The sequence below is a fragment of the Apus apus genome, chromosome 20 (assembly GCF_020740795.1).
Source record: "Apus apus isolate bApuApu2 chromosome 20, bApuApu2.pri.cur, whole genome shotgun sequence".
Classification (NCBI taxonomy): domain Eukaryota; kingdom Metazoa; phylum Chordata; class Aves; order Apodiformes; family Apodidae; genus Apus; species Apus apus.
Genome location: NC_067301.1, coordinates 6,846,264 through 6,864,417, shown reverse-complemented (window position 1 = coordinate 6,864,417; position 18,154 = coordinate 6,846,264). Strand labels below are relative to the sequence as shown.

Genomic DNA, 18,154 nt, shown 5'->3' with positions numbered 1-18,154 from the left:
GATGCAGGTGCCAGGAGGTGATGGATGACACGGAGGGCAGGAATTCCCAGCTCCTTCACAAGCTGCACAGACTGGAGCTGGAGCAGGAGGAGCTGGCTGAGCACAGCAAAGAGCTGCAAGCAATCCTGGGAGAGACACAGAACCAAACCAAGCAAGAGAAGGAACAGCTGGAGAGTGAGGGAGAGGGACTTCACCAGAAAGTAAGTGAGGAATGGCAGAAATGCAGTTTGCTTTTGTTCCATTCTGGTTGCTTTTCTCTCTCCGTGTTGATTATAAAGACACATTAGCTATAGTCACATTATTTATAGGAATATATAGTGAAATAAAATGATGCTTGGCCTAGACCTGCACGCTGCTCTGTTTAGTTTGACAAGAAATGCAAAATCTGCTGGTTTCAGAAAAGAGGGGACAAGAAGGACAAAATTCCAGCGGTGAGTAGATGACACTTGCCTGGAGGTGCAGACCCCCCGGTGCCCCAGCAGAGCTGGCTTTGCCAGCTCCTGTCCCCTCTTCTTGGTGCTTGGGCAAGCTGAGCCAAGGAGCTGATGTTCCTCCTGCATCCAGGAGGGGGATCAGGAAACACTCCCGGTTCGGGTGCAGCCCCTCGGCTGAGCTGCAGCAAAGCCCTTTTGGTTCGAACTCAACCTGCACCTTTTTCCTCTGGAGCTGTTTCTTCTGAGCCCCTTGTAGCTTAGAAGCTCTGATCCCCCCTGAGAGGCTGTCCTGGATGGCCTCAGTGCTCCTGAGGGACTTCAGCGTTGGGCTCCTGCAGGAATTGGTTTCCCACGTTGGATGGTTGTTTCCTCTGCCTGCAGTTCCTGCTGAAGAACAAGTTCCAGGAAGCCCCAAGTCCTCTTGAGGCTCAGAAGAAAGGCAAGAGGTTTTCCTGAAGCCCATGAGTTGTTCCTTGACCTGGCATCCACAACAGAAGTCCAGGCTTTGGCTTTGACCCCTCTCCAGAGCTGTCCAACAGGTGAAAATGGTCAGTGTGGGACACTGATGCTCCTTGATCCCAGGAAGGGTCACCAGTTCACCTTGCTGCTGACAAAAAAATGGCACTTCTGGCTTTTCTCCAAGCACAACATCTTGGAGACCTGTCAGCCCATGTGACAAGCCCTGAGGCACTTCTGGGTGTGGGGGGCCAGGATCTGTCCTGCCTGGGGACACCCCTGCTGAAAGAACTGAATTGGAGGGGACAGTGAACTTCTCCCATCACCTGCTATTTCTTGGTGCAGCATCTGGTGCTGGTTGGGGCAGGTGTGGCTGGACATCCTTTTGAAGAGCTGTGATGAGCTGGTCCATCTGGAGAAGCTCTGCTCCATCTTGATCAAGATATGACCTCACCAGTCTCCTCCTAATCCACGTCCTCCTGATTTTGGGCACCCTCCTCCCAGGGAAATCTGGATCATTTCTTGTTCATAGGACAGGCCCACTCAGATCATCCTTTGACTTCAGGAGGTGGATGGAAAATCTTTGTTAATTCCATTCATTTGCACTCACAAAGTGGGGGAACCTCTGGGAAATTGCAGAGGTGAAGCTCCACGGTGAGTATCTGCTTTACCAGAACCATGGCAACAGGAGAGGTCTCCTTGCAACACCTGCAGAGCCATCTCCATCGTGTTTTGAGCAAGGATTAAGTTCTTGCTGAAGCTTCTCAGCCTGATGCTGCCTTTGTCAGAGTGGTCTTCAGCCTCCATTTACTGGATGGACTGTCCATCCCTCTGGAGGAGGCTCCATAAGGAGCACCTGCATGTATGGACTGGTTTGGGAGAACTTCCCCTCAGGGGAAATATCACTTGCAGCATTTGTGGAACATCACTGCTGGGGGAGGTGACCCTTTACAGACAGGGCAGCTGGAGAATTTAGAGCCAGAGAGAAGAGAGGAAGCCAGAAGTTGGTTTTTCTAGATGGGTAGGGGGGGTTTTCTCCCAAAAAGGCTGCCTGGGGAGGTCTCTTCTTTTGGCTGAAGCTCTGCTGCTTGGCCAAAAGCTCTTCCTTTCTGGGGCTGAATTGCCCTCTTCTCTGCCTGTGCTTAAGAGATGCTGTGGTAGTGACCATGGTCCTGGATTGCCAGGCAGCAGGACCAGGCTGTAGAGGACCTGGGACTTCTGGGGTGTGACGAAAGGGCACAGAAGGTTTTCAGCCAGGTGTGAGCAGTGCTTGGACAAGTCCATACCCTTGCTGTGGTGTTCAAACATGATGTAGGAGGTAGTACAAGTGTGAAGGCACCTCCCATGGGAATGCAGAAGTAGCCCCACATCTCCAAGACCAATTGTTCAAAGGAACAAGAGAGCAGTTACTGGTCAGCAGCTTCTGGCTGGGAGGGAAGAGCCTCCAAATCCAGTGAGACAGCCTGAAGGTGTGTCCAGCTGCCAGGGAAGGTGTCTCCAGCTGCCAGGGAAGGTGTGTCCAGCTGCCAGGGAAGGAAGGTGCCAGCAGACACTGAGCTCCTCAGGGCCGGACTGAGGAGCCTCCTGATGGCTCCTGGTGGGAATGGCAAGAGGTCTGCCCACCATGGCTGTGCTTTTGCTTGAACTGGGGTTCACAGACCAAGCGAGATGCCTTCCCAGTTTGGAGAAATCCCTTCTGTGCTCAGTGTGTTGTTAAATGGAGCCCTGGGATTGGCACTTTCGGGGGGCACAGGGTGAAGGCAGCAGGGAGAGCTGAGCAGCCAAGGGGACACTTGGCAGCTGCTGGAGCCTGGCAGGAGACAGAAAAGAGGGATGCAGGGCAGAGGAGGTGGGTTTAACCCTTGGTTAGACACACCATCTGCTGAGGTGGGGGCTGCAGAGCTGCCCCCTTCGACTCTGAGGAGCTTTTGGGTGCCTTGGAGGGAAGGGCTGCACCAAGGCAGGTTCAGTGGAGCCTGCAGAGATCAGGGCTGCTGGGTCCTGGCCAGCCTGCTCCGTGTGACAGGGACTTGGAAGTCTCTTCTGGTTTTGGCATTCCTACAAAAAGCTTGGCTGATTAAGCCACTGAGTCAGCACGAGGACAGCAGGACACAGTGTGAACATTGTGCTGCTGTGGGCAGGGGATTTATGTGCACGACTGAAATGCTCCAGTGTTACAGCTTGGAGGAGAAATATGCAAAATGATGGAAATGGGTGGCTGGGCATCAACTTCATGAGCACAGGCTGGCAGGGGGGTGAAGAGGGGTGGTGTATTTTGCCTTTGAGGTCCCTTCCAGAACCCCAAAGCCACATTGAACCCCAAACTAGCATCTGGTCGTGCAAGAGGAGGGAGTTTGTTGCCCTCTAGCTCTTCTGTAAGAGGCCTGGGAGTGTCACCCCAGCAGTTTGCTCTTACCACCTAGGTTGGGTAATATCATCTGTCTGAGAGAACAGCATCCCAGCAGCTTTCCTCTGTGTTAGCCAAGGCTCCTGCTGGGAGATCCAAGAGAGCCATCTTGTGTCTAAAGCCTGTCAGGGAAAGCAAAGCTCCTGGGCTTTGATGTGCTGCTTCGGAGGCACTTTGCATGGCCTGGGATTGGCAGAGACTTGGCACTTGGAACCACAGAAGGGTTTGGGTTGGAAGGGACCTTAAAGATCATCTAGATCCAAGCCCCCTGCAGGGGCAGGGACACCTCCCAGCAGAAGTGCTGCTGTAGCTGTGCCACTGCAAGGGACCAGAAGGGCCTGTGGCAGCAGAACAGCATGGCACAGAGCTCCTGCCCCAAAAGGATCCAAAGAACTGGTTGGTTTGCCTGGCCAGGCTTGCTTAAATCAGACAACAGAACGTCTGCTGTGTCACCTTTGATCCAGCCATGCCTAGAAATGAGCCAGATCACACAAACTCCCTTCTCGGGCTTTGTCTTCCTGTTGGAAAGGAATGCAAAAATCCTCCCTGAGTCGATGCACAGGAAGGAGGGGGAGAGAGGCAGAAGGTGTCTGAGATCCTTCACCCACCCCTCACGGGTGGCTGCTGCTTGTGGAGGTATGAGCTGTGCTGTGTGCAGAAGCAGCTGGACTTCACCTGCATCTCCCTCCTGTGCCCCACTCTCACCTCATTCAGCAGAAGCTCAGGCAGTGGGGAGGTCAGCTTGGTGGCTGGGAAAGAAGAAAACCAGCACCAGCTTTCTTTGAAGAGAAGGAGTTGAAGGGGCTGCTGAAGACTGGGCTGGCTGGGGAGCAGAGGGGCTGGGAGGGCCAGGACTTGGCAACAGGGTCTGCAGGAGCTGCAACAGGGAGGAGAAGCTGGACTGTTCCTCACTCCTCCAAGGCCCTTCAAAGCTGCAGGACTAGTAATTGTTTCCCTGAGATCCTGGGGTAGACTCCTCAGGGTGGGATGGTGCAAATGCAGAGCGAGACAACTCCTGCCTGCCAGGAGCAGCACAGAGGTCCTTGTCCTGCTGGCTCGAGGTGAGAGTCCTCAGAGCCTTGCAGGAGGGAGTTACCACCTCCTGGGGGTGGTGGAAGGACCAGGACAAGTCCTGGTGGACCAAGTCCAACATCTGCTTGGATGAGATCAGCTGCAGGGAAGCCTGCACTGCAACAGGATGGGAAAGGAGGGTGGGATGAATCAGAGTCTCCTGGGGTGCTCCATGGTGGGAGACAGGATGTACCAGGCCCACAAGCTGTAGACACCTTGAACTTTAACCACATGTCCTGGTAGTTTCTCCCCTTTTTGTGGAGCAGGGCTCTTTCATTTTGACTTGGCCATGGACGAGACATTCACCCTTGGAAGCAGCAGGAGGAAAGATGTGAGCTGGAGCTGCCCACACCCCCTGCCCCAGACATGGGGCTGGTTCTGTGATAGCAGCACAAGAAGCAGTTTAGTAGCAGTTGTGCATTTAGTACTAGCTGGGAGTACTGGTTTAGTTTTAACTTGTGGTTTCTCTAGGTTAAGATGAGAAGTTTAGAAACAGAGTTACTTGAAGGGCAGAACAAAACTGAGACGAGTGAGGAAGAGCAGGCATGGACTGGAGCACGAGAGGTGCAAGAGGTATGAGGTTTTCCTTGGGAAACAATTGTTTGGTTTAGAAAAGTATTGAATGAGACTCTCCTGGGAATGCTCTTTGTCACCATCTTCTGAGTGTTTATAGCCCATCAGCTCATGCAGGACAGATGGATGTCATCAGAGGAAAGAGCTGACATGCCACAGTCATCTCCATGATAACTCACCTCTCAAAGGTTGGTTTGGGTTGGAAGGGACCTTAAAGATCATCCAGTCCTACTGCCCTGGGCAGGGACACCTCCCACCAGCCCAGGTTGCTCCAAGCCCCATCCAACCTGCCCTTCAGCACTTCCAGGGATGGGGCACCTTCAGCACTGGAAGCTGAGGAGCTTGGTCACTCCCTGGTGAGGGTGAAGGGTTTGCACATGTGAAGGTGCTTGATTCTTGTTTCAGGTTTAGTGAAGCCCTGGCAGCCTGTGGGTGCTTCTCCAGGGCTGTTTCCCAGCTGGTTTTGGGCTGGCTTTGCTGTCAGTTCCTTTGCCAGCCAGACCATTGGATCTGCCAGGTGGATAAACAAGACAGAGGTTGTTACATCTGGGAGAGGACCTCCTTGGGTCAGCTGGAGGCTCCAGGCCTTCAGAGATGTCCTGCCAGTCCTGGGTGCAGGAACCCTGCTGGCAACTTTGGAGAACTGTTTTTCTTATCCTTGTTTTCTAGAAGACACGTTTCCTGCCATTTGTTTCTCTTTTGCTAGAATAAATGGTGCTGTAGAAGTGACTCTTAATTTTGCTTGTTCCAGATGCTGGAAAGCTGTCAGGAAATGATAGAAAAGTTGGGAAATCAGCTGGGAGAGCAGAGAGAATGGAGAAAGCAATTTGCATTTGAGCTTGAACTGCAACAAGAAGATCTGAAGGCTGAGAAGAAGTTAATGGGTGGCCAGGTACTTAACAGCTCCTATTGGGCCTCCCTGCAGGAGGCAATTGTCTTTTGTGACTCCAGAAAACATCCCCAGATGCTCCCCAAGTGTGTTCCTTGGCTCCTCTTGATGCATTTCTCTAGTCCAGCCACTTTCAGAGGTTCTCTGGCAGATGGTTTTAAGTCCATCTGCTTTAGCAGAGCTGTCTCTAACTCCTTAATTTAATTTTCCTGTCAGTGAAACTAATGACAAAACAGTAATTCCAAGTTAGGAGCCAAAGGCACCTTCTCCAGGAGGCAAGGGGGAAGGTTCCAGACTTGGGTATTTATTGCAGAGTCAGTTGTGACCTTCAGTTCTTCACATCCCAGCAGGCAGGATTTGAGCCCAAGCCTCCCTTGCAGGGCAACATCCCAGTTACCCAGGAGCAGTGACTGCCTCTCTGAGGCCCATCAAGTGGCAAATTCTGAATCTGTGTCACATGGGTCCCCTTCAGGGCTTTCTTAGCCAGGATATGACCCGGTAGGAAGGCAGAGCAGCCAAGAGTCAGAGCAGTCTGGGTGGGCAACCTGCTGGGATCCTGGCACTGCCCCCAGGACCTCAGTGCACTTTGCTTGAAGTGGTTTAACTGCTGGGTAGACTTCTGGGGGGAGCTGCTGTCTCTGCTGGGAGAGTTGCTGGTGCTCTCCTCTTCCAGCTGGCTCAGAGGACAGAGAGTTTGTGCTGCCAGCAGAATTGCACAAGGGCTGGTGCAGACACGGGCAGGACAAGGGCTGAAAGTTGGGTTAGAAAGCTGCAGGTCTGTGCCCTGGGGCAGGCAAAGGGAACCCGAGGGGAACAGGCAAAGGGTTGGGGGGTCCATCTGTTACAAACCCAATTCTGTATCCCTCTGAGAGGCCTTCAAGCAGCTTGGGAGTCCTGTCACTTCCTTGATCTTCAGTAAAACCATCGACGGTCCTGAACTGTTGGCACAACTGCTGGTCCACAGGGGTCTTGCTGGAGAAACAGTGGCACCCAGAGGAGAGAGCCTTGGGAGGGCCAGGCAGCAGGTGAGGCTGCAGAGCAAGCCTTGCAGAAGGGAGGTTTAGGAAGGGACTGGGTCAGTCTGTGAATAAACACGTGAAAAAGGGTTGTCTCATTTGGGGGAAGATGGGGAAAGAGGTCCATGGACCAATTTGTCCATCCAACTAAAAGGAGGAGACGATGCCTTTGGGTAGGACGTGGCTGCTGTGGTGAGTGTGTGGAGATGGGCTTAAAAAGGCCTTCTTCATTTTGGTAAGGACAGCTGGAATTGGTGCTTTCTCCAAGGAGCAAGCTGGGGCTGGGGGGAGCTGATCTGGGGGAAAGCCAAAAAAAATGGCTAAAAGATCCCGTGTGGTGTCGTGTATTCACAAGGAGGTGTAGACGTGGTGCTGAGGGACATTTCTCAACAGAGTGCTGGAAGTGAGCTCAGCATGAAATCGTGGGGCTCTGCTGGGTGACCTGCACCCAAAGAGCAGGATCTGGGGTTGGCTGAGGTGTCTGGTGGGATGGCCAACATGCAGAATGGGTGAATAAATTGGAGAGTGGTTTTTGGTCTTGCCAATGTTAATGTTGTGCTGTGAACTGATGCTATGGCAAGAGCTCTCTGTGTTTCTTTGGAACTGTCTCTCTTCTGGGTTTCAAGAGGTTTCTGGACATTTGAGAGGAGAAACCTTTGAGCTTGTAGTTAGGGTGTATCATGCCTGCTGTCTCCTGCTGGTTCCTCACCAGGGGTTGCCTGACTCAAAATCAGAGATTGCAAATGGTAAGAGGGTGAGAACACAAAGTGGGAAGGCAGATGGACGGGAGGCAGGAAGTGATGCTGGGAAGAAGGATTTTGGTGCACCCAGCACGGGAAGAGCTTTGGGTTCATGTACAAGGCACTGGCGAGGAGATGGGTGAACCAAAGAGCTCAGGTGTCTTCCAAAGCCACCACAGACCATCGGTCACCACCTCGTGGTGCCCAGGCACAGTGACCACCACATTGTGCCAGCACATTTGTTCCTGTGCCACTACCAGGGCTTGCTTGTTCCCGGGGTTTGTGGCTGGATGTGCCACTACTGCTTCCTTGCCTTCGTGAGACTCTGGCACAGGAGTTAAGAGCAACCTGGGTGGTTTGGCTTTTGTTTGACAGGTTAGTTTGAATAGGGGCTGGTTCCCTCGTCCAGGTTATTGCATTTTCTCCCTCAGCCTCATGAGTTGTGTCACCTTCTCTGAAGGGATGGAAAGAGGGGGAGGGCAGGACATAGTGTGGGGGCAGAAGAAAAGCTTGCCTGGCTTCACCCAGCTTCCTCCTTAAATCCTACCTCTGCCTGTCTTAATTACCAGTCTTTATCATTCCTTGAAGTTAATTTCCTTTCTCTTTTTGCTGTTCCTGCAGGGTCTGTCCAACAAGAGCTTCCAGAGGCAGGAGGAAAAAATGCAGCAACTGCAGCAGGACCTGTGTCACGTTCAGAGCTTGTGCAGCTCAGCCCAGAGGGAGCTGAGACACGAGCGGGAGAAGAGCTCAGGCTTAGAGAAGCAAAACCTCCTGCTCCAACAGGAATGCACCAAGGTTAGGAGCAGAGCAGGGAGAAGTGTTTGAAGAGAGCATCACATCGTTTGACAAGCTGGGGGAGGACTGAGTTGCTGGTTTCAACTGGCTGGACCTCATGGAGATTGGACCGTGCTCTGTCTCAGCTCCGTGGGAATGAGCCCAGCTCCAAACACAACGTGCTTGCTCCTTGTATTTCTCCTTTCTTCTCACTGACTGTCCAGTCATCCTGTTGCCCTCTTCCTAATCAAGACATTCCAGATGACATATGTTGAAATGCAAACTTGATTTCTTCTTCTTTTGAAACTCAGGTGAAAGCTGAGCTGAAGCAAGCCCGGGCAAAACTTGTGGACGCAACTGAAATGTGCTCCTGTCTCTCAGCACAGTGGGAGAAAAGCCAGAAGAAGGTGAGAGAACTTGAAAAAGAGCTCTTGAGGTGCTCCCAAGCTGATAAACTGCAGAGCAACCTGCAAGGGAAACTGGCACAGGAGAAATCCAGAGTATGTGAAGCACAGAAAAAGGTAACTGGTCAGTGTGAGCTAACAGGGGGTGGGGTTTTAGTGTTTTCATTGAATCAGAGGGGTTAGAAGGGGCCTCCAAAGATCATCCAGTCCAACCCCCCTGCCAGAGCAGGACCAAATCTAGGGCAGGTCACTCAGAAAGGCATCCAGACAGGTCTGGAAAGTCTCCAGAGAAGGAGACTCCACAGCCTCTCTGGGCAGCCTGTCCCAGGGCTCTGTCACCCTCACAGCAAAGAAGTTTCTCCTCACATTGAGGTGGAACTTCCTGTGTTGTCACTTGGTGCCGTTTCCCCTCGTCCTGTCACAGGCAGCACTGAACAGGGACTCGCCCATTCTTGACACCCACCCTGCAGATAGTTGTAGACATTCACCAGGTCCCCTCTCAGTCTTCTCCAGACTAAACAACCCCAGGTCTCTCAGCTTTTCCTAATTTCCCCCATTTTTGTGCAACTGTAGTTCAGAAAAAAGGACTAGCAGCTCATGAGTCAGTTCCCTGAGGTCCATTTTGAGACCATTTGGCTAAATATTTCAGGAAAAATGCCTCCTAGTAGTGGGAGCATCATCACCACAACAGAACCCAAATCCAATGGCTCAACTCCTGGCTCTAAAGCTCAGGGTCTCAGATGACTGGTGGCAGAGCTGGCAGGCACAGGGAGCCCAGAGCACGTTCTTGCTGAGGAGATTTGGTGCAATTGGCTGTTTTGTGAATTGCAAGAGCTGGAGTTTTCCAGGACATTGATCCTACACTAATTGTTTGATCTGGTTTTGAAGACAGCAGGGTCAAATTCCCCATCCCTGGTAGTGTTGAAGGGCAGGTTGGATGGAGCTTGGAGCAACCTGGGCTGGTGGGAGGTGTCCCTGCCCATGGAGGGGGTTGGAACCTGATGATCTTTAAGGTCCCTTCCAACCCAAACCATTCCATGATTCTATCAGTTGGGTGCAAAAAGGGTTGTTGCTGGTTCATGACATAAGGTCTGACCCCAAACCTGGGGGCCATTGGAAAATGGACATGGACACAAAGACATGCAGAAGTACTTGGGAGCAGAAGGAAGCAAAACTTCCATTCCCATGCCTCAGATACCAAGGGGCCAAAGGGATCTGAATCCCTTGGATTCAGATACTGGCCTGTACATTCAGGAAGTTTAATCCATGTCCAATTTTAATCCCAGATTTCCAAACTCCAGCGAAAGCTAAAGGATTCACAGCAGCAGCTCCTGCTGGCAGAGGCCTGTGTTTCAGACAAGAAACTCCTGGAGGAGGAACTGAAGGAGGCCCGAGAAAATGAAGCTTGTGTGCGGCGAGAACTTCACGAGGAGCAGCTGAAAAGGTACCCAGAGCTGGGTGAGGCCAGTGCTGTGCTGGGGAGAGGTGTGTGCCAACAGATGCTGCTGTACCAGCCCATGGCTGCTTCCTGCAGCTCCATGGCTGTCCCTAGGTGGGCTTCAGGAGTCACTGCACCACTGGTTTTCACCTCTTATCTCTCCTTTTGACCTGCCGGAGCTCCACAGCATCCCTTCTTTGAGATGTAAAAAGCTTGTGGAGCCTTCAGCCACCTCAGAAGGTGCATGGCCCCTCCTGGCAGCCCAGGGATGGGGTTTACCCTCAGGGTGCCCCTGGTCTCCATTCATGTGCAGTGGGACCAATGGCCCCAGATACATCAGGCACCTTTCACGTGCCACCAGGACACGGGGACAACCAGGATGTACCGATTTCTTTCTGCCCTCAGTGTTGCCCCAGGCAGGTGCAGAGCAGTATGATGATGTTTTTAGATCACAGCCAGCCTTGAACTCAGGAGCTGGTGTCCAGCTGTCACACCAACATGCTTCTAGGGAGCTCCTGGAGCAGCAGGTGCACGAGCTGCGGCAGCAGCTTCAGCATTTGCGGGAGGCGAAGGCGTCGCTGGGCAAGATGCACGTGGAGCTCCAGGCCAAGACTCCCCATGTCCTGGAAGATGAGAGGAAAACTGACTCAAGTGAGGTGAGCTGCAGCACAGGGTCCTCATCACCCAGGGGTTGCTGTGCTGCTGGTCGACTCCAGAGCACTGAGCTCTAGGAGCAAACGGGACCATCCCAGCGTGAAAAAAACTGTGCCCGGGAACTGCTGAAATTGGGTCAGATCCAGCCAGGTGCTGAGCCCTTGCAGATCCCACTGATTTAAACAGCAGCTGGAGGAAAAGCAGCATCTCATCTCGTGTAGGTTTCCTGGGGAAGCAGCTCTGAGGGCAGAGAGGAGGAGTTGAAGTGGGAGGGGCAGGAACCTCTAGGCAGAGGCCCCTGTCTGGGTGGGTACATTTCTTCCCTCTGCCCTGCTGGAGCCCATGGGCCCCCCAGCAGCTCAGAAATCCACACTCCCCTTTCCTGAAGATTGGATAAGATGATCTGAAGTGGGAACCCTTGGGGTCTCTGGCAGAGAAGCTTTGGAGACCAGACTGAAAGGAGGCAGAGGGTGGGGACAGCAGAGGACAAACACACAAACCAAAACAAGATGTTTTCCAGCACCTCCAATGCCAGAAGAACCAGAAGCTTTCAGAGCAACTTTCACTGCTGAAAGAGGAAAACAAAACCCTTTACGAGGAAGGAGTTCGTCTCCTGAACCAGAAGGATCTGTTTGTCAGGTAATGGCTGAAGCAGCAGACCCCCAAAAAACCCACCCAGGAATTGCCCTTGATGTGCCTGGGGTCTGACTGGTCTGTAGCCTTCCCTGTCTCTCCTGGTCGAGGCACTGAGCACGGAGAGATCTGCCTCAACCTGAGCTCTTCTGTTCTGCACCTTGTTCTGCTGCCACGTTCTCCTTGGCAGCTGAAAGCAGCGCAGACAAAAAGGGGGTGCCCTGGGTGGGCTGTGGGTGCTGCTGTTCTGGGTCTGGTGATGGCAGAGGTGCTCCCTGCAGCTGCTCGTTTCTCCCTAGGGCACAAATCGAATCCCAGGGTTGCAGCTCTGAAGAAGCTCCCACTGATGTGGCTCTTTCTGCAGCCTGTTTGCTTTGCTGTTGAAGAGTCTTGCCTGCATCCCCCACCCCCAGTACTTCAGCCACATCCTCACCCAAATAAACAACTGACCCTTCTCCTGTTCCCTCCAGTATTGGTGACTTTATACCCCTGAGAGGGGCGAGCACAAGGTTTTGTAGAGCTGGTAGTCAGGTTTGGGAAGGCTTTGGGTCCCTTCCCCTCAAGAGTGTTTCCATTTGGTTGACATTTAACCAATATCACTTGGCAAGAAAAAAAAAACAACCCAACAACTAAACAAACTGATCAGTGAAAAGACATAAACCAGAAAGTCTCTGTCCTCGTTCTGCCTTTGGTTGCACAGCCCCAAGGAGCTGGGTCGCTGGCTGAGGCTCCCAGTGCAGGCTCATCTCCAGGCTGAGGCTCCTACAGGTCATCTCCAGAACACAAAAGCATTTCCCAGCCTGATGGGTTGGTTGCCTTTCCACCTCCTCAGGAAATACAAGGAAATGCAGCTCAGGCACAAGGAGAAGATCCGCAGAGCCAAGGAGACCTTCATCCATGAGGTGACACGGAGGGACAGCAGAATTAAGCAGCTTGAAAACGAGCTCAGCGAGTCAAAGCTCCAAGTGGAAAAGGTGAGAGAACATCAAGGGCTTCTCCTGCAGGGGAAGGCAGAGGAGCAGGACCATCCCTTCTTCCACAAAGAAGTGTGGGTTAGGAAAAAAGGAGAGGAGGTTTAGGAACAGCAGGTTTGCACGGAGTGGGATTGCACTGTTAAACAGCCAGACAGTGGGAGCAGTAGGATGCATCTGCCTGATGTGCTGCTCCTCCTCTGTGCTCCTGCAAGGAAACAGCTGGCAGTGCCACGGGGCACCAGCCTGCCCTTGCAGGAACAGAAAACCAAAAGGAAATTGGGAAGTTGGCCTGGAGGGGAACCCAGGTCCTCACATCCCCTTCAGAAACTGCCAGAGCTCCATCTTCTTTTGCCTGAGAAACAGGAGCGCTGGGAAGTGACTCAAAAGCCTCTTTTGGGGTGTGTCACCTCAAAGAGTGAAGCCCTGCAAGGAGTGGGTGTGTTGGTGACCCCTTTGGTTCAGTGCTCTAAGGCTGACAGAGAACAGGGACAAGTGAAGTGTAACCTCTGGTTGTTATTTCCTTCTGCAACAACCCTCAGGGGAAGGCGCTGATCACACAGATCACTGCTGAGAATGAGAAGCTACTCCAGGAAAGAAGACAGCTCCTCCAGAAGATCACTGGCCAAGAGGAGACCTCTTGGAGCAACAGGTCCACGATTGCCACCCGGCAGAGCAGGTAGGCACTCACTGTAGCCCAGTGGGAGCCTGCCCCTTCCCAGAGCTTCATACAATCATGGACTGGTTTGGGTTGGAAGGGTCCTCAAAGATCATCTCATTCCAACCCCCCTGCATGGGCAGGGACACCTCCCACCAGCCCAGGTTGCTCCAAGCCCCATCCAACCTGCCCTTCTCTGGTTTATGCCTATTTCTCTTAAGAAATCCAGAGGAAAGCCTGACCTGTGCCCCCTTTCACCAGTGCTGTAGTTTTAATTGCTGTGGGATGTAATTATCTCCCTTCCCCATCAAAGCCCTCAGCGTTCAGCTCAAGGCTGTGGGTGCCAGAGGGTCTGAGGTTGCAAAAGGAAATTACCCAGAGGGAAAATAACTTGTGTCTTGTATGTGGGACGTGCTCAGAGTGAAGATGCTGGATGAGAAGACGCAGCTGCACGAGGGCAAACTCTCCAGCCCCCTGCCCAGCTCGCCGCGCACGCCGAGGAGCATCCGCCCTCCCAACACAGAGGTGAGCTCTGAGGGGGCCTGGTCTGAGGCTGCAGGACATGGTGTCTTCTGCAAACGAATCCTAGAATATGTCCAGTCCAGCATTTGGCCCCAAAGGACAAAGCTCTGTGGGGTTGGAGTTCTTCTGGGTGCTGGCAGTGGAGTTGGGGGCAATCTGAAGACCAAGGGTGTGTGTTGAGATTTGGGGTGTGACACGTGCCTCCTGCTTGGAAAGCCTCTGTTCCTCCTTCCAGGACTCCAAGAGCACCAGCTTCTCTGAATGCCAACCACAGAGGAAGGTGGTGCCATCCCCCCGGACCAGGTACCATGGGGGAAATGGAGGAGGCAGGGAACACCTGGTGGGGTGGGAGGAGTTGGGTGTTTTGGCTGCTCCATCCGGTGCTTTCACCTCCAAGGGTGGTTTTTTGTTTTCTTTGTTTTTCGTGTGTTCCAAAATGGGCAAGGAGAGGACAGAGAGACTCTGCAACTCGGGTCTCTGCTTGCTGCAGACCCAGCAGAGCAGACCTGGTTCCATTTTTCGGGTGCTCTTGAGGGGGGACAGACAGTCTGAGCAGGCTCTGGGGTAGACAAGGGCCGTCATCCCCATGGCTGGAGCTTTAGCACGTACAAAAGGCTTTGGGCATTGTCCTGCAGAGGTGCTGGGAGGAGCAGGGGGGCTGTGCAGGGGGTGGAGGGTCAGATCCAGGTTGCAGAAGGCCTGAAGAGAGGACACGTGTGCCCAGGTTCCTGTCAGCAGAGCCGCCAGCATCGCTCAGCACCCCAAAGGCCCCGCAGGACGCAAAGCCTGAAGAAGCTGAAAGCCAAGACTCGTCCTTTGGCTTATCCCCCTCACAACCTTCTGAGATCGGGTACTTGAACGTGGCTTCACCTGGGGACGCCCCAATCCAGACCTGAGCTGCTCACCCCCTCAAGCCACAGAGAACCCAAGAGAAGCATCAGGTCCCTCAGGGCGCCATTCCTTGGGCCTCCTGCCATCCCTGCTTCCCCGGGAGCACCCAGCCCTGGACAGCTGCCCCAGCACGCCGGCTCTGACAGCACAGAACACGTTTTTGGCAGCTCCAGAGATCATTAACACCAGCGAGACCCACTCCCCACAGCCCGGCCCAGCCGGGCCCTGAGGCAGCGCCTCCCGCCCGCCCTTTTATCCCGCGCACCGGACAAGGGGGCGGGACCTCTGGGTGAACAGACAGGGGCTCCAGCCAATGGGGTGCCTCGGCTGCGCGGACCCGCTGGGCCGCGACCAATGGGCGAGCAGGGCTCAGAGCTATAAAAGGGAGAGGCGCGGGGGGGCGTGGCTTCCCCGCAGCGCGGTGTGTCCGTGCGGGGCGGGCCTCGTCCCGGGATGGAGCCTTCCCGCTGCTCCGGTAGGGACCGTTCCCCCGGGGGTCTCGTTTGGTTTCGGTTGCGAATTCGATTTGCTGGAGTTCGCACGGGGTGTGGTGGAGGCGCTTGGGTGAAGCGCCGGTCACGGCGGGGCGGAGGCGGCCGGGGGTGACCGGGACGGCGGGGCCTGGGCGGGACGGAGCCGGGCGGGACGGAGCCGGGCGGCCCCGGGCCGGGCGGGGGCGAAGCGGCCTCGGGAGCCGCCGCCACGTGGAGACGGGGCTGGGGCGGGGCGGGCGCGTCCGCGTCAGCCAATGGGCGCGCGTTGCTAGGGAAAGGCGGGCAGCTCCGCCAATAGGCACGCGGCGAGGGGCGGTGTCTGGGACGGGGGGAGCCAATGGGCTTTCAGGGCGGCTTAATGGGCGGGCCGGGGCGTGGCGGGCGGTTGGATCGGGCCCGGGGGCAGCGACCGGCCCCGCGGGGGCGGCGGCACCAGCCCCCGGCACCCCCGGTCCCACCGTACCCCCCGGCACCCCCGTCCCACCGCCCCTCTGCCCCTCCCGTCCCACCGTACCCCCCTGTCCCCCGTCTCACCGGCCCCTCTGCCCACCGTCCCCCCCGGTCCCACCGGCCCCTGCCCCCTCCTTCCCCCCCCCGTACTCCCCGGTCCTCCCGTCTCACCGGCTTCCCCCGTCCCACCAAGCCCCATCCTACCCCCGTCCCCGTCCCACCGCCCCCCCGTCCCACCGGGCCCCGTCCCACCGCCCCCCCCCCGTCCCCCGTCCCCCTCGTCCCCCGTCCTACCGCCACCCCCGTCCCACCGGCCCCCCCCCCCCCCCCCCCAGTCCCACCGGTCCCACCGTACCCCCCCGTCTCCCCGGCCCCCCCGTCCTACCGCCACCCCCGTCCCCCCTGCCCCCCCGGTCTCCCCGTCCCACCGGGCCCGTCCCCCCACCCCCCCCTGCCCCCCGGCCCCCCTGTCCTACCGGTCCCCCCAGCCCCCCCTGCCCCCCTTCCCCCCACCCCCTTTGCCCCCCACCCCTCCGTCCTACCGGTCCCCCCAGCCCCCCCGGTAGCTTCTATTCTGTGTCCGGCCAGAACTTTTAGCCGCGGCTGAAGCGTCCTGCGGTGTTTGTCTCACGGCGAGCTCAGTGTTGCTGGACTTCTTCAGGCTAATAAAGGACTGGGCGGCCCCAGGGGGCTGTGGCTGCATCTACTTCTTTATTCCTCCTGTACTCGCCCTGCGGGGTGCGATGGGCAAGTGTTCCCAGGGACCTGACCCGGGGGGTCTGTGGGCTGTTTTGAGGTGACTGGAGGTTTCCCTGTAGCCCCACGGCCGTGTCTGACTGGCAGACTGGAACAAATCTGGAGGCTTTGGTGAACGGACCTAATCCTTCCCAAAACGTTTCCTCCCTAAGGAAAGCCTGGCTGCACAGGGAGAGGCTTTTCCTCCTTGCAAAGGTGGGTTTTTTTACCCTGTTGTCCTCCTCCTGTCCCCCCCAAACAAGAAAGTGCAAATTTCTATGAGCTTTGTGCAGGGAGGCCCTAGTTACAGCACCAAGAGTCCAGTACAAGAGAGAGTTGTGGGGTGTTTTTGATCAAATTACAGGGAAAATGGTGTTGAAAAGACTCTGCAGCTACTGAGGTGCAGAAGCAAACTTTGCAAACTGCCAGGGGACAGGGTGGGGTTCATAGAATCATAGAATCACAGAATCCCAGGGGTTGGAAGGGACCTGGAAAGATCACCCAGCCCAACCCCCCTGCCAGAGCAGGGTCACCCAGAGCACATCACACAGGAACATCCAGGTGGGTTTGAATGTCTCCAGTGAAGGAGACTCCACAGCCTCTCTGGGCAGCCTGTCCCAGGGCTCTGTCACTCTCACAGTAAAAAAAATTGATATTCACCTTAAACCTCCTGTGCTCCAGTTGGCATCCATTACTCCTTGTCCTATCACTGGTCATCACTGAAAAAAGCTTAACTCCATCTTCCTGACACTCACCCTTTATGTATTTGTGAACATGGATGATGTTCAGGTACCAGCCTGAGCAGGTTCTGGGGTAGGTGAGGGCTGTCAGCTCCGTGGCTGGAGCTGGAATTCCAGAATGTCTTCCAACCCAAACCCTGCAGTAAAGCTCTGCTCAGCACCACGAGGGGGCTGGAGAAGAATCCCCAGCGGAGCCGGTTTCCAGTTTCTCCAGTCGTGCCCAGAAGAGGGAGACAAGTGACTTGGTTTGGTAAATCTCCCAAAGGACACAAGTCTCAGAGACAGACAGACAGAGAAGTGCCCCTGGTCTGTCTCCAGCAGACAGGCAAACAGCAGGTTTGAACTCTGCTGGTCTTGCTGCACCAGCTGCAGAAATAGGAAGGGTCCCAGTTGACAACCTGGAGGATCATCTGGTGCAGAAGAAAGCTGCCCAGATGAGCAGACCAACAGATGTGTGAGCACAGCAAAGCCACTTCCCTTCTGCACACCAATTTCTTCTTGTGTTTCTTGCAGAACCTCCTAGATGTATTTATTTTTCCCCCTTGTTAAAATGGGGACGTTTCAGTAATAAGTGTCACTTCATCACTTCCTCCTGTAGTCAAAAAGTTTTTAATTTTAGAATAAAATCACAGGCAACAACAACAAAAAAAATCCAGGCAGGAGGTTTGCCAGGCCAAACCCTGAAGGAAAGGTCCTTCTGAGCATCATGTTTGGGTGCTGCTCCCTAGATAGAAGAGTCCCCAATGGATACAGCTTCCCATTCACCAGTGGCTGGAAGAGAAGATGCAAGATCCCCTGTTAGTTCTGCAGCAGAGCTCCCTGGGTCAGTCCATGGACAACTGTCAGCTGTGAAGATCTGGAGAGATTTGAGCCCACCAGAGGAGACAAAGGCTGAAAGGGACACATGCAAAGGAAGGAAAAACAGGTTTTCCATCTTGGACCATCAGCCAAGTCATCTTCTAAAGGCTGTGAAGGCAATTCCAGAGGCTGCCCACAACAAATAAACCCAGACAAACCCCACAAACAGTATCTGCTGACACTCCAGAGGCCTGAGACCTCTTTGCCTTCAAGTGCCCCATTTTCCTGGCAGGTTGAGAAGGGGGGTTCTATGGAGCACAAGGTTTTGCACCAGCTTCTCCATTCCTCCTGACCAAAGCCCAGGATCATCTCTCTTTGAATGGGCAATGCTTCTCCAAGGGAGCCA

General features: G+C 54.7%; 2 protein-coding genes across 2 annotated transcripts in view; both read left to right on the top strand.

Annotated features, from left to right (window-relative positions):
• LOC127393047 (phosphopantothenate--cysteine ligase-like) overlaps positions 1-21 on the top strand; it is a 1,210-nt gene extending 1,189 nt beyond the window's left edge. Inside the window, exon 2 of the mRNA XM_051637683.1 lies at positions 8-21. Within this exon, the coding sequence (XP_051493643.1) occupies positions 8-21 (14 nt within the window). The remainder of the gene's footprint in view (positions 1-7) is intronic.
• On the top strand, positions 21-18,100 carry CCDC30 (coiled-coil domain containing 30). Its single transcript, XM_051637682.1, has 14 exons — positions 21-200; positions 4,846-4,941; positions 5,693-5,833; positions 8,208-8,381; positions 8,672-8,881; positions 10,051-10,208; positions 10,711-10,858; positions 11,377-11,495; positions 12,322-12,463; positions 13,003-13,139; positions 13,538-13,643; positions 13,876-13,943; positions 14,365-14,518; positions 18,005-18,100. The coding sequence occupies exons 1-14, from the start codon at positions 21-23 to the stop codon at positions 18,098-18,100; spliced, it is 1,929 nt and encodes a 642-aa protein (XP_051493642.1).
• The last annotated feature ends 54 nt before the right edge of the window (positions 18,101-18,154 follow it).